General features: G+C 37.7%; 1 protein-coding gene across 1 annotated transcript in view; it reads left to right on the plus strand.

The window, feature by feature from the left end:
• Nucleotides 1-5,416: 5,416 nt before the first annotated feature.
• TTF2 (transcription termination factor 2) overlaps nucleotides 5,417-16,028 on the plus strand; it is a gene marked incomplete at its 5' end in the record, with an annotated part of 31,000 nt that continues 20,388 nt past the window's right edge. Inside the window, 11 exons of the mRNA XM_083361253.1 lie at nucleotides 5,417-5,444; nucleotides 6,983-7,094; nucleotides 7,673-7,759; nucleotides 7,864-7,930; nucleotides 8,672-9,634; nucleotides 10,524-10,654; nucleotides 11,002-11,150; nucleotides 11,462-11,619; nucleotides 13,832-13,913; nucleotides 15,061-15,171; nucleotides 15,536-15,686. Of these exons, the coding sequence (XP_083217379.1) occupies nucleotides 5,417-5,444; nucleotides 6,983-7,094; nucleotides 7,673-7,759; nucleotides 7,864-7,930; nucleotides 8,672-9,634; nucleotides 10,524-10,654; nucleotides 11,002-11,150; nucleotides 11,462-11,619; nucleotides 13,832-13,913; nucleotides 15,061-15,171; nucleotides 15,536-15,686 (2,039 nt within the window). The remainder of the gene's footprint in view (nucleotides 5,445-6,982; nucleotides 7,095-7,672; nucleotides 7,760-7,863; nucleotides 7,931-8,671; nucleotides 9,635-10,523; nucleotides 10,655-11,001; nucleotides 11,151-11,461; nucleotides 11,620-13,831; nucleotides 13,914-15,060; nucleotides 15,172-15,535; nucleotides 15,687-16,028) is intronic.

Below are 16,028 nucleotides of genomic sequence, written 5' to 3' on the forward strand. Positions count from 1 at the left end.
AATTGCTTCAATAAAACAAATAGGGGGAAAAATCACTAAAACTGGTGCACAGCCACAATTCTTTGCAAGGAAAGCAAAACAGGTCCCTGATTTTTAAGCAGAGCTTTAAAGAATCATCTTAATACAATATTACAAAAAAAGTAACTCAAAATATTGGGAAATTGAAAGTATGGAAGGGTTCACTGATACCTAAATAATAAAGCACAAGTGATTTCACTATTTCGATGGCATGCAGCAGCATTTCCCAAGTTGGGCACTATCCAGAAGTGTAGTCTTCAGCTGCAAGTTCTGCATCCAGCATGGCTGTGACGTAACAATTCTAAAAATTGAAGCTGTATGTAACAGGAACACTCAGGTTGGGGACAGCAGCCATAGTGTTTCTGGCTGAATTCTTTTTCTGCTTTTTAAAAACTATAAGCACAGTTTAGTAATCCTATCCCTCCAACAATTTTGTCCAGGTACTTATGGAAAAAATATATAATAAAATGCAACTGAGCCCAATTAAATCTAGTATTGATTAAGGGTGAGAATTAGGTCATTTTCACACTAGTATTTTAATGTGAATAGTCACATTTTCCTAAAACATTTTATATTGATCATCTACAAGGTTACATTCTCAGTTTATTGTCATCTTGTATTTTCTATATTTTTGTTCCTTTTCTAAAGTTGCAGAGGGTCCATCTTTAACACACAGAAAAGTTACAGTTTCCACAGCTATATTTTTCTCTCCCTTAACTTTATAATGTTACAACACTATTTCAAGCACATTCATGTGTACATGCATATGGGTTTGTTTTTTTAAAATCAAGACATGTTTTTTTTTTAAAAAATAAAAGTGATAAAGTGGCATCCCCTGCAAAGTATACAAAGGTATCCTGAGTTTTAAGTGGTCAGGGGTGTCAAATTCAATTTCATTGAGGGCCGCATCAGCTTTGCAGTTGCCCTCAGGGCTGGGTGGGTATGGCCTGGGTGGGTGTGGCTAGAGTGCGTATGGCCTACTGGGTGGGCATGGCCAGCTCTACATAGTTCGCATCAAGGGTGCCTATGGGGGCCTGGGCAGGAGTGGGACAGATCTGAGGGTCTCTGGCAGGAAGAGGGTCTCTGAGCCAGGGCCAAGTCAGTGGGGGCCGTCCCCTCACTGTTTCCAGGATGGCTTCGCAGGCCGGATCTGCCCCCCCCCGGGCCTTGTGTTTGACATGTCTGAGATAGGTAATCTGTTTTCTTCCCACAAAAGCTGGCAGATCATAGTGAAATGAATGTAGCTGCAACCTTGTTGATAGTGTGGAAAGTCAGTTGTGATGTCACTTGCAGCTTGCAGTGCAAATGCCATGTTTGTATAGCATTAGGAATCATACTTGGAATACCTAGGTATACTGATTGAGGAAGCAGGAAAGGGAGTAATTTATATGGGTAATTAGGATTAATTCCTTATTTAGTATGTGAGGAAAATCAAGTTTCATATTTGTAGGTGTACGTGTACATGTATATTTATGATTTCTTGAGTGCATTCAAAGTAGCCACATTTAAGATCTAGCTAATGTACAAAAGTGAGTTTTTATATTCAGGTGATTTAATTCCAGAATTAGTTGTGCATCAGGTTTTCCATGTACCTAAGATAATAGCACAAACTGAAGGTTCAAAGCCAGGATTAATATTTTGTAAGCCCTGACATAATATTAATTTGAATTTTATTGAATTTATATACCGCCCTTTCCCGAAGGACTCAGGGCGGTTTACAGGGTACTTAAAACATTGATACAAAAATTAAAAACGATTAAAAAGATTAAATTAAATCCCTGAAAAAATATAAAAACCCCGATTAAAACTCTCAGCCTGGGCCGGAAAGCTCAAAGAGCCAGGTCTTCAGGTCCCGGCGAAATGAACAAAGGTCGGGGGCAGTCCTAAGCTCCACAGGCAGCTGGTTCCAGAGGGCAGGCGCACCCACAGAGAAGGCCCTCCCCCTGGGTGTTATCCACCGGCAATCTTTTACCGGCGGCACCCTGAGAAGGCCCTCCCTGTGGGAGCGCACAGGATGAAGGGAACTTGATGCCGGCAGCAGGTGTTCCCTCAGATATCCCAGACCCAACCCATTTAGGGCTTTATAGGTCATCACCAGCACCTTGAATCTCACCCGGAGGGCAACAGGAAGCCAATGCAGCTCGCGGAGCAGAGGTGTTACATGGGAGTGTCAGGAAGCCCCCATCACAACTTGCGCGGCTGCATTCTGCACCAGCTGAAGCCTCCAAGTGGTCCTCAAGGGCAGCCCCATGTAGAGAGCGTTACAGTAGTCTAAACGGGAGGTCACAAGCGCATGAGTGACTGTAGGGCATCTCGGTCCAGATAGGGTCGCAACTGGCACACCATGCGAACCTGGGCAAAAGCCCCCCTGGTCACAGCTCCTGTGTGGTCTTCAAAATTGAGCCGTGAATCCAGGAGGACGCCCAAGTTGCGAGCCCTATCAACGGGGGGTAACACCTCACCCCCCCATCGTTAAAGATGGAATAGTCTGGTTGACCCAAGGGCTAATCAATAAAGACATTATTATTATTATTATTATTAACATAGTGTCCTCCAAACATGTTGGATTGTGGCTTCTACAATTTTATTTGTCTTTGCTATATTACAATTATAGAAACTATACTATAGACCCATAGTTCTAGAGAGCACTCAGCTCTATGGCCCTGGCCCATTTCTGTGGGGAATCATTTGAATTCAATGCTTCATTCTTTCAGCAGTTATCTTCTTTTGGATTCACAAAAAGGTGAGTTATAGTCCACAAGCAAGTAGATAACACAACAGTGCAGTTATTGTAACTGGGATTAATGGTGAACAGCATTCCATGAATAAGGATAGATGTTCACTGGTTAAGCAGATTCCATTTCCATTACAGATAATCTTCAATTTATGACCACAGTTGAACCCAAAATTTATCTTGCTAAGCAAGACAGTTGTTAAGTGAATTTTGCCCCATTTTATGACCTTTTTTGTCAGAGTTGTTAAGTGAAACACCATTTGTTAAGTTAGTCACACGATTGTTAAGTGAATTGTTCCAAAGTTTGCAAAAGATGATCACATGACTCCAGGACATTGCAATTCTCACAAGGTTGACTCAGCCTTCCATTGTTGGGGGCAATAAGCTGACTTTGTAATGACGCCGCTTGGGGGGGCCCAAAAGCCCTAATAAGCAGGCATATACATAGAATGAAGGCTATTGCTAAGCACATTGATTTGTGCTTTAGACTGTAAGCCGCCCTGAGTCTTCGGAGAAGAGTGGGATATAAATGGGATTATATATATATATATATATATATATATATATATATATATATATATATATATATATATATATATATATATATATATTCAGTTGCCAAGTGCCTGAATTTTGATCATATGACCATGGGTATACTGTAGTGTAAGTCAGTTTTTCCAGTGCTGTTATAACTGATCACTAAATGAACAGTTGTAAGTCGAGGACTGCCTGTAATAAGGTGACAGTTATAGCTGAAGTTAAATTTTGCACTCTTTTCTCTTGCTATCTACCATCTTGTTTACAACATTGGAATTGTACTAAATTCTATGTTTAAAATTAATTCTGTAATTTGTTTTTATTATATTTAACATATACTATTTGCATTTCTACAGAAAATATGGTATTTTAAATACTTTTCCTTAGTTGTAAACTGAATGCTGACACTCAAAGCAACATAAATGTAGAAGTACATTTTTTAAAATTCTAAACTCCTGCTGCCAAATTGGCACCTTAGAATATTGTTGTAAACTACTTTGAGTTTTATACAAGGAATGTGGGTTATAAATTCAATAATAAACATACAAACATACTGCATTTATGATATTGCATCTATTATGTATCCTAAGATTAGTTGCTAGGGGTCCAAGCCACAGCATGTTTTGATTATATGAATCCATTTATTGCTTTAAATTAATATATAGCTGCTATTGTGGCTTATTTATAAAGCAAGGCAAGTATATTATTTAGAATAGTGATTTAAGGCATCACACTAGAAACTGAGACTGAGTTTTATTTCTACCTTAGGCACAAAGTCAGCTAGGTGACCTTTGACCAGTCACTCTCTCAGCCCTAGTAAGCAGACATTGGCAAACTTTCTCAAAACCTTGCCAAGTAAACTTAAGGGTCTTCTCCAAGCAGTCACCAGGTCTCAAAAATAAACTAAAAGACATACACACAAAATGTATATTACAGTATTGTGGAAACCTAATAACTGGCATTATGTAGTCCAAACAATTCCAGATCAAATAATGGTACTGGAAATTTGTTCTATGGGTCAAAAAATAAAGTACAGTGCATTTTTTAAAGTTTATTATGCCATTAAATGAGATCTTGATACTGGCCAGAAACATAATGTGGGGAGATGTAAAGAATACCGTCATAGTGCAAATCAGGAATGTTCATAGAACATTACTGAGGCATCTGCAAAGTGAGAAATACAACCTGACGTGAAATCACTATTGATTTGCGTCAGATGTCACAATGACAGTTCATATTTGTCTTGACATTGTCTCATGTACATTTGGATGTAATCTCACTTTGCTGTTGATACTTGTTCTATTAAAAGAAATGTAATTAATGGGCCCATTCAGTACTGTGTATTCCTCTCAGAATTATTTATACAATTATTAATTTTATAAATAATTCTGAGAGGCATACACAGTACTGAATGGGCCCATTAATTAAAATAGGATATAAATAAAATAAGTGCATTCAAAAATAGACCACTGTTTTATTTTCGTCTTCTGTCCGTAAGTGTTAGATTAAATGGCTTCATAATTAATACTTGGTAGAATAATTATGAAGGTTATTGTAAATATGTGCCTGTGTTAAAGAAAACCTCAAGGGGGAAAACTAGGGACAGAAGCCAACATTACTTCAGATTATAACAACTTTTGACCAGAATTCCACGGACATTCCTATTTATGGGAAAGCGAGAGACGGGATCACGACTTGACTTTCTCTATTAAGTAATTCCTGTTCCGTTGAACTGCCAAGGGGGCGCTACCCTTTTTACCCAACCGTTTTAAGGCTAAGTTGACTGAGCTTGCTTTTTCGCGCTAATGCGAAAAAGTTAGCGAAGTATGAAAATATTGGCTGCCTCTCTGACCAATTGCGCTCCTTTCTTCACTGGGCGGCTTTCCTATCCCTTCCGCAACTGGGCAAAACCTCCTTAGCTCGGCGCTCTGAGACGAAAACTCGGCTTTTCATAGGCGGGAGGAATTGTGATGGTTTCCACCCGGGGGAAAAGAAAGAAGGGGATTGGTTGCTTTGAAGCCAAGTGGGCTTGGCGATTCCCGGGAAAGCGAGCGAGTCCTTCCCTTTTGTCCGGTTAGGATTTGATTGCTGTGAGGGGAATCCCTAGAGAGCTTTGGAAAGCGAACCATGGAGAAAGTGTTGTGCTCCGCTCACGGTGAGGACGTAGGAGGGTGGACGGGGTGACTGAGCAGGAAACCTTGGCTGAGGTGTCAGGAATGGCTTGCAAAATTCAAAGGTGATCGGGCGGTTCCCCAGTCAGTTTTTTTCTTATGGGAACTACTTATGCAGTGCCAGAAAAAAGGCAGGCGGATTAATACATACGTAAATATGCAAGTTAAAGAACGATTTGGTTTCTAGAGTAGGTCACTAAACATGTGCTTCCTGATAGGTAGCAATAAATTTATTTATTTATTTTATTACATTTATATAAATGGCTCCCTTCTTCTCTTCCCCCCCCCATTTACAGAAAGTAAAAGCCTTTCCTAGTCACGAAGGGAGGCTCAGCCAAACTCAATGTGTACATGGTTGTACTTTGACAATAAAGGTTCATTCATTCATTCACCCATAGCTCCATAAGCAGAATAAGAGAGAATAAGAGAATAACAGGGTTGGAAGTGACTTTGGAGTTCTGATATTGATCAAGGGAATTCTTAATTAGTATAGTATATAGTATAGGTGGTATCTTGCTCAATAGTAGTAACTGTGAGAGAGATCTCGGAGTCTTAGTAGACAATCACTTCAATATGAGCCAGCAGTGTGCTGCAGCTGCCAAAAAAGCCAACACAGTGCTAGGCTGCATTAACAGAGGGATAGAATCAAGATCAAGTGAAGTACTAATACCACTTTACAATGCTTTGGTAAGGCCACACCTGGAATACTGCATCCAGTTTTGGTCACCACGATGTAAAAAAGATGTCGAGACTCTAGAAAGGGTACAGAGAAGAGCAACAAAGATGATTAGGGGGCTGGAGGTTAATTGTTAAACAGGGATTAAAATAATGTAGTTGAAAGATTTCACATAGAACAGAATACAGCTCAGAAATTGAGGGTATCTTTTGTTACAAATAGAGCAAAAAGCAGGTTCCCGGGAATCCTCAGAGTTATATTCATCACATGGTGCATAGAAATATTTTTCTGTAACACTAGGCATGCTAGTCTTTGTCTGTTTATTCTTTCAGTCTAACTGCTCACATGATGATAAATGGGGCACTGAGTAAAATTGCAAATCCTGACGAGGGGCTTATTGATAGCAATAAGTATCTAAAGGATGTTATATAGGAAAAGACCATCAGCCTTGTCTCAATTATTCCTGAAAGCCAGACCCTGGAAATAAATTTCAGTCTGTGTATGTATGTGTTAGATCATAGGATAATTTAAAACAAGTTATTAAAAGCAGTTTGGTTGTAGAATTAATTTAACTAGTGTGGTGCTGTGCTCCCTTTCATTGGATGTGTTCAATGTGTCTAGATAGACATTTGGAGGGAAAAGTTAGAGTTTGGGTTCCTGCCCTCAGTAGGCTGGGCTTGATAATTTAAGCAGCATTTTTTATTCTAAGAACCACAGAGAAAAGGTAAAATTGATATATGAGCCTTCTGAATAGTTGAAGTGAGTTTTTTTTTTAAAAAAAATAGTTAGCTTGGTACTTTTCTATCTCTGATTAAACTTCATATCTTTCATTTCCTTTCTATTCAGAGTTTCCCTGTTTTTTGAAGACTGGAAACCGAGATGGCCCAAATAAAGGCAAAAGCTTTTATATGTGTGGAGTCCAAAATCAGAAGCCATGTGACTTTGTGCTCCCCACTGAGTAAGTTGAATTTTAAAAAGTCAAGCTTGGGGTATTATCAGTTGCTTACCTACTGTTCAGCAGTTGTTTATCAGAAAGTAATTACTGTGCCACTTTTAATATAGAAAAATATTTTTAAATATGTAGCATGCGATATCCATTCATAACTGAAATAGTTTTATATTTAGTTTATAATTTTAGCTGGAGTGACAAAAAGGTATTGGAAATACATTTGTCCCATAATTATACAGTATCTTCTTTGAAGTTAAAATGTTAGTTGCCTGCTTCTGCAGAGGCTTAAAGGCTCTATTAAAGGCTTAAATATTCTAAACATTTAAGCCTTTAATAGATTTTTGTGCTGTTTATTTTACATTTTACTATGCTTTCCAGGCACTTTTTATAAAACATTTTACTGCACCTGGCTTTACAAGTGATTGTTCCAAAGATAGAAGAAGAATGTTAATTCTTGTATTCGCCTTATAATAATGAGAGGGTAGTCAGATTTAAATATTTTTCACCATCTTTGATACTACTGAGGTAGCATATACATTTATTTTTTCTGTGACAAATATTTATGTAAATGCCTTTTCTTTCCATAGTCTTTCTCCTTCTCGTTGCTTGGTGCATGAAGAATATACAGTGGAGCTGCAAATTTTGATTAAGGAAGCAAAACCAGACTTGTACAGGTATATTTTCAAAGGGACAATTGATGTTTTGACAGAATACCATCAATTAATTAATACTCAGCATTTATACCCAGTGGTAATCCATGTTTTGTTTTCTAAACTAGATTGTTTTATCGATGCAGTAAAGCTAAAACCGAAGGGAAGAAAATGTGTGGAAATGTCCCCTGGCAGGTATACCGTTGTTATTTAAGGTTTACACTGTTATAGCAATTAGAAATCTTAAGCTCTTGTTATTTTTTATTACTATTTCTCTATCTTCTATTCATCATGATTTGAACTACTGTTCCAGATTAACTATGGGAAGTTCTAAAACAAAAAAGCAGAATAAATTTTGCTTTTCTGGAAGGAACTAATATTTTATTTTCTCATCTTAAGTATTCTGCACAATCTTAATTATCTAAAGATTTCAGAGTCGTACTAATGTTTGATAAATGTGCATAAATTTCATAATAGGATTTCTCACATTGCACTTAGCTAAAAGTATTAGTTTATACTAATTAAGAAATGTTATGTTAACGACATTTAGTGGATATTAGTGAAAACTGAAGACAACTGATAAAAACTCATCTGAATATTCACTAAGGAAGTATTTATAACTGCGGATTTCCAACAGATTGTATTGCTTTGGAATTGGGTAATAGTGAAATAAAAAGGAAAAGAAAATGAGAGAATGTTGGGATGGTTATAATAGTCTGAATTAGGATAATAATGTAGAACCACATAATGTAGAAAAATCATTATACAATAGTACCTGAGTAATTTATGAATGATCAATAATTACTGTTTCTTCTTATGGTTAGAGACTTTGCAAGATATATAAAAATTAAGGCACTTCTCAATTTGTATTTAAAAAAAACAGAGCAAATACTCTAATTTAAATGTATACTAATATATCATGTGGCTGTTTTATAGGATTCAAATACCAGTAAACTGCCAGGTAATCCACAGTCTCAGCATGCTTTGGAATTGCTGCATGATCATAAAAATCAAAGAAACCCATTTAAAGTTTCAAACAGGAATCACAAGCAATTTTCTTACAAACACATGAATGATAATGGGAACAGAAATTCAGGAGAAAAAGAAAATCAGAAAAGAGATGTTCATATCTCTGACAAAGAACAGCTGCCCAATTTACAGACTTTGTCTGTTAAGAAAGAATTTTCATCAACCATGCACATAAAAAACAAAGATTTTGAAGACAAACTTGAAAGATTATCCAGAGAAGAAACAAAAACTCAAATAAAACCGAGTGAGCCTCAGACTGAAAGCACAAAAATATTGGATAGACATAAAAGTAATTCTAGCAAAAGATTTGAGATTTCCTCTAGCCACATGCAAGAGAATTCATCTTTGAGATTTACTGAACATGAGTGGCAGAAAAATGAAAATCAAAAACAATCATTGTCAAGCTTCAGCTGCCACACATCAAGCATAAAACCTATTAATGAAGAGAAACTTAGAAAAAATGAATCAGAAATCTGTAGAAGCAAAATAGTAACAATGAAAACAGGTAGCAACTGGAAAACAGAAGAAAAAAGACTGATATCCAAAGAGCTTGGGACTCTTCAGAAACCGAGAAGTTTCTCAGAAGAACATGCTAGAGACAATATGGAAAAAACACCAATACTATTTCAGAGGGGGAAAACTCCAGAAGAGCAAAAGTGTACAGAGAAACATTTGGACAGTGAAAAACAAGAAACACTTGTGTCATTCAAATCATCTGTTGGGCAAGCAATTGATTCCCAGCAAGGAAAGGATTGCATTCAGAAAAAAATGCCTTCTGTATTGTCTGAAGTAGCTTCTTTGCAGATGACTAACAGTATGGATAATAAAACTCTTCACAGTCAACTGTCAGCTCAGCTGAATCAGAAACAGGTCTAATCTCTTCTTGCATCTTAAGTATTAATTTTTCAGTGAACCAAAAGATTTTCTGTATCAAAATATTACTTTCTTAGTCTGTACTAAATTGCTGAAGCAGATTGGGCTATAAAGCCACTTCAAGGTTATTTAATTACAGTTCCCAGCAGTCTCTTGAAAGGTCCTAGGTCAGACATGTCAAACACAAGGCCCAGGGGCCGGATCCAGCCCGCGAAGTGGTTTCATGTGGCCCGCAAAGCCATCCTGGAAACAGTGAGGGAACGGCCCCCACTGCCTTGGCCCTGGCCCAGAGACCCTCAGATCTTTCCCACTCCTGCCCAGGCCCCCATAGGCACCCTTGATGCGAACGATGTAGAGCGGGCCATGCCCACTCAGTAGGCCATATGCATTCTAGCCACGCCCACCCAGTAGGCCACGCCCACCCTGGCCACACCCACCCAGCCCCTTGAGGGCAACCGCAATGCTGATGCGGCCCTCAATGAAATTGAGTTTGACACCCCTGTGGTCTACTTGAGAATGAAAGCATAATATTTAATAGTTGCATTCCCTTAGAAATAATCTGCCAAAGGCTAAATTTTTAGGTACAGCTGAAACAAGTAATACATGGGGCCAGAGCTCAAAGTATATGACTGCTTTACCCTTTTTTCCTTCATTCAGAAGCTGTCTTTTTGCCCAAGCAATAATTCCTTGGTTAACAGACTGAGAGGAAGGGAAACAGACATGAATAGGAGTTTGGGCAAATAACTATTATTTTTATAAATGCATTTCATTTATTATATAGTTCTTAATTATTCCACCTATGGAGAAAATAAAAGTGGGTTAAATGATTTGGCTTATTGGTAAGTAATCAGTAATATAGGTTTTCTTTTTTTTAATTTGCCCATAGAGGACTTTGAAAACAGTGAATGTGGAAGCTCTCCCAGATAAAGGTGAACGATTATTAAAGCAAGTGCAGGAACTAGAAGCTGCACTTAGCCCTTTTAACCTGGAAGCAGAAGAATGTACAATGGAAGGTAAGCCTTTTTAATAACACAACTGGTATAATTGCGCAATTCTCTTAAGTCTTCACTTAACTATATTTCCACAATAGTTGGATAGAGAGATAAATCCTTGGAAAGCAGGCAGGGTAATATTGCATGAGATGTTTGCTGTTGAATTCTCTTGAACCAAAAAGCTGTTTAGATAGTCAGAAACATTTTTGAGTTGTGCCCATCACTAATACAACACCTGGATCCATGTTACAGAATGCAGTCATAGTTGACATGTGACTAGCAGTATAGCCTTTTCCATTTGCATTCTGAAATTAGCCTATCCAGAAAAGACAGCCAAAATTATTTTCTTCATATTTCAGCCAATTCTTGCAGAACAGAAGATGTGAAGCATAAGATACAGCCTGATCTGTTCACCAAAGTCAACCTAATGCAGCCAGGCCCTGTCACAGGAAAAGAGCCACAGTTTTTCCAGAAGAATACTATGCCTAGTTGTTTTGAACTCCATCTTCCTTTGGGATCTGGTCAGTTTTGCCATAATACTTTCAAAAATATGTGAGGAAAGGGATAACCATACTGATATCAGAAATGGATGTGGAATATATGCTTAATAATAAAGGAAATAAAAACTCATTTAACTGAGACTCAAGTTTATAAATGGAAGGAGAAGAAAAAGCATAAATGCAATATAGTTTTTTGTTCATCATTTTCCATGAAATAACATTTTCAGGAAGACCTTGTCTTGATTTATTTGAACACTGGTCCTATATTAATCACTATGGCACAACAGGTTTAAAGTTGCTAATTGTATATAACTTCTTTAATTGAGTTTTAGATGACTTCAAAATGCAGATGCTTTATGGAGGCCCAATGATTAATGATCAACTTCAGGCAATACAAAATGCTACAAGTGATGCAATTAATCAGCTCCACAAATCTCTTGAATGTTGCCCCACAGAGAAATCTGTCAGTGAAGATCCACCTGAATTGAAAGTAAGTGAAAACAAAACATTATAAAGCTTTACTTTCTGTAATGTTCTCAATCAATATCTCATCAATGCCACTTAACGAGCATTCATAAAGTGCCCTAAAATTCAAGATCAGTTTCTGCACAAAGAAGGAGAAAATGGGATTTAAATAGTTGCTTACAATATTCTGGTTTCAATAAAGCCCACTAAACCTTTGTTTTCATTTCTGATAAGAAAGAGTGCTTAGAAATTGTGCAGTTAAATTGTGAATGTTGAAGAGTCTCATAAAATTATTAGTGCTGCAACACCAACATTAAATATCTCTGGATTTTAGTAAACTGTAGAGATGGTATGATCCCAAACATAACAAATGGCACATTTATTTCATTAACTTAATTTTAATGCTACTCCTCCCTCCCGACCTCCCCTCCAAGTGGTCACCAGCCCAAAGAGGTATCTAATGTTGGCGCCTCCGCCTAACAGGTCATGTAACACAGTGGGTATTCAATCATGATCGGCAGCCACGCACATGGGGCGGTGATGGTCGCTCTGTCTCGATGGTGACTCACTTGGGATGATGGTGGTTGATCTCAGGCAATAAGAACTTACAGGGAAGATGGTAGTCAATCTCTAATGACAACAACTTGCCCAGAACAATGTTAATCAGCCTCTGGTGACAGCAACTTGCCTAAAGCAATGGTAGCCAGTCCCTGGTGACAGCAACTTGCCTAAAACAATGGCGATCAGTCTGTGGTGACAGCAACTTGCCTAAAACAATGGCAGCCAGTCTCTGGTGGCAACAACTTGCCCAGGATAATGTCAATCCATCTTTGATAACAACTTGCCTAGAACGATGGCAACCAATCTCTGGTGCTGGCAGAAGCCTCCCTTGTCCACTGTCCTCACCCCTCTCTGACGTCACTCCATGTAATCCCTTTTTATCTCTCCCAGCTGATCCTATAAAGGAAAAAAAAACCTTACCTCCCACTAAAAGACGTATGTCAAACTCTCCCCTAAGTCTCCCTCTGCCTAACTTAACAAGGGAAAGGAATTAAAACTCTCCAGACTACCCTCTTTGGCCTGCCCACAACAAAAGAGAAGGAAACAATAAAACTTCACGTCTTTCTTTCTTTCTTTCCCTCCCTCCCTCCCTCCCTCTCTGGCCTGCTTCAAGCAAACAGCTCCAACCAGCCATTTTCACCCTCTCTCTCTCTCTCTACCTGGCCTGCTTCAAGCAAACAGCTCCAACAACTACTTTCACTCTCTCTATCCTTCCCCCTTTAATCCGGCTTGCCTGTAACAAAGCAAAAAAAAAAAAAAAAAGCAAACGTGAAAACCCCAGCTTCTTACTCTGTCTTATTCTCTCAGCTGGCTCAGAACAGCAAGCTCCACCAAACCGCCTCTCTTCCTCCCTTCTATCTGCTTCCTCCTCCTTTTTCTTCCCTCCTCCAAGCCACGCCCTGCCGCCAGACCCATGGCAGCTGCCGGAGCTCCTCATCTTCCTGCCTAATCGGCAGGGCCCATTCTCTCAGCTGGCCCCATTCTCACCCTAAGTCCGCTACATATAGACACACACACACACACACACACGTAGTCCGCATTTAACAATTGTGTGGTGACCCTTCATAGCTATGATAGTGATGAAAAAGTAACTTAACTACCCGGTCCTTACATTTATGAACTTTTTAGGTCTGTAAAGTAAAGGAAAATTGAAGTAACATCATAAGCATAATAAGTTGATTGTCCCAATTGTAGTTGCTAACCTAGGACTACATGTATTATCCATCCTTAACTCAAAATTATTAATACTTAAAATTATATATTAATACAACAAAGAATTAAAATTCTTAACAATACAAACTGATAAATGCAGTCCAGCATCCTAAATATTCATGGGATTTTTTTTGAACTGTTTGTGATGTGTTGTAGATGTGTTTTCATCTACAGGGTGGGCATTAGTCTAAATCATTGAGAGAAGATGGAGAGAAGATGGACATATTTAATATTAGTCATGTTAATATTTTTTTTCAGAAGAAGCTACTATTTTGATTTAATGTAATAGGATGTCTGTCATTATTAAGCAAAAATATATTGGGTTGAGTAGACCAATGTGGACCTTAAAAGAATTCGTCGGAACCACAGATTACCAAAACTTACAATATTTATGTATAAATACAAAATAAAATTAGATCTTGTAATAAGGTAACAGTTGATTCCATATTTTTCTATTTTTTCAGGTCCCTCTATTGCTGCATCAAAAACAAGCCCTTAGTTGGCTTTTGTGGAGGGAGAATCAGAAGCCGTGTGGAGGAATTCTGGGTAACATATCTGTAGCAAAACAGCTGTGCCGATAGGGTGGAAGGTGGGATCTCTGAAAGCCCAGAGTTCATGGTTTTCATATTATAGCCCCGTGTTCTGCACAGTGATTTGGTAGTTCATGCTGCCATTACTAGTCTCCAACCCTAGTGTGTATATAAGAGAGTGAGCTTTCAAACTTGTGCAACCCTCCTGGCAATTAAAAGGCCAAAATGCAAAAGAAAAAAAAAGAAGAGGGCGATAAACTCCTGGCAACGTACATATGTGATTGAAAGATTCAGCTTTACCTATTCCCCTTCAGGGAAGATAAATCTATCTCACAGGAGATAAAATAAAATTTATTTTTTTTAAACAACCTAAACAATAAGTCCTAAATTCTAACTTTAAATAAACAAAATGCAAACATTCAGACTGCTTTGTTTAAAAAGAAAAATGCAACAAAAAATATAATGCTCCAAGAATCACAGGGTGAGACTGGTTTGTTGTAAATAGTGAGCACTGTCCAGATCTGAGAAAAAATATTGCAAAGATCCCGATGTACATGTCAGATCACAGACTATCCTAAATAAAGCGAGTACCTCCATGTCTAGCCTGAAGAAGAATGAGAAGAAAGCCGACAACCAAATTTAATCTTTGTCAGAGAATTAGACACAATTAGGCTTAGAGCTTCAGTGAAAATAAACAATTGAAAACTTGACTAGTTTTTTAATAATGAAAATTTATGTTCTATTTCTTCCGTTAAATTTCCTACTGTTTGTCAGAAGCTGTTTATAGCAATATGAAACAACCTTTTTAGACCTTGGTTCAACAAGCTCTTCCCCCTTGGTTTATGCTTTGGGTTTCCCAAGTTTCTCCTTGAATTCTGCCCTTCAGTTTTTAAAAAGACCAAGCTTTTCCTATTTCTACATATCTCTGTGGAGATATAGTTTATGGTAAGATTTTAATTTTAATTCTCAGAAGTGGATTTGGTTTTAGCTCCAATCAGCACTTTAGCCACTTTTTCCAGATAAAATTTAATCCATTCATTTCTCTAATTATTTTTACATAAAAGAGGAAAATATATACCGGTAATTAATTGTGGAAAACAGGAAACATGGAAGATGTACATAAATCCATATTTTTGTTTTATTCTGTTTTTTTTCCTTTCCAGCGGATGATATGGGCTTAGGGAAGACTTTAACAATGATTGCTCTCATCCTGGCCCAAAAGTGTGCAGAAAAAGAAAAAGAGAAGAAATTAGAGCTTTGGATGTCCAAACAAGGTACAAAAATAAAAATTACTATCTGTCAACTCATTTACACAGTGTAATTAGATTGGATTTTTTCTGGTGAATTGTTTAGAAAGGAAATATGGAACATGAACTATTTATTGTAAATAAATTAGGTATTGGCAGCACTGATCACTAGATTAGGTGAAATAGTAAAATTGTAGGGGGGGGGGAAATGCTAGGAAAAGAGTTCCTTCTCTCTACAAACAGGATTAGCCATGATTTGTGGCCATTAGGAAAGATCTAAAGCTGATGTTAGGAAGGGAAAATATGAGGGGCCAGAACCCTGAAGAGACCTATTATGCATTGTGGTATTTTGTTTAGATCCCATTTCACCTAGTAACTTTTGCATTTTCAGATTCTATTAATACCTGTTCACAGGGCACCTTAATCGTTTGTCCTGCATCTCTGATTCATCACTGGAAAAAGGAAGTGGAAAAATATGTAAAACACGGCAAACTGAAAGTATACTTATACCATGGACCTAACCGAATTAAGAATGCTAGTAGGTAAGTGCAAAGATAGTTTTAAGATGCAGTGTATCTTGCCCTATGCTATTGCTTTAATATGTTGGGATACTGGAAAAAAAAGCCTGGCTGTAAATCTGTTAAAAAATAAAAGCACAAACTGACATTTTGGCTCTGGTCTTAGGCCTACAATCTCTGCAGTCGTCTTCAGCCCTCATTAGTTAGTGATGAGTATCTCAGCATATTCTACAGACAGTTCTTTTGTCAGAGCTTTTCAGGAATATAACTAAGGATATTCAAAATGCAAAGTTTCCTTGGAAAATTGATCTGGAGTACCCTAAATTTATCATATAAAAATATTTGTGATCTACTCAGCTGTGTACT

This window comes from Vipera ursinii, assembly GCF_947247035.1.
Source record: "Vipera ursinii genome assembly, chromosome: 4".
Taxonomy (NCBI): domain Eukaryota; kingdom Metazoa; phylum Chordata; class Lepidosauria; order Squamata; family Viperidae; genus Vipera; species Vipera ursinii.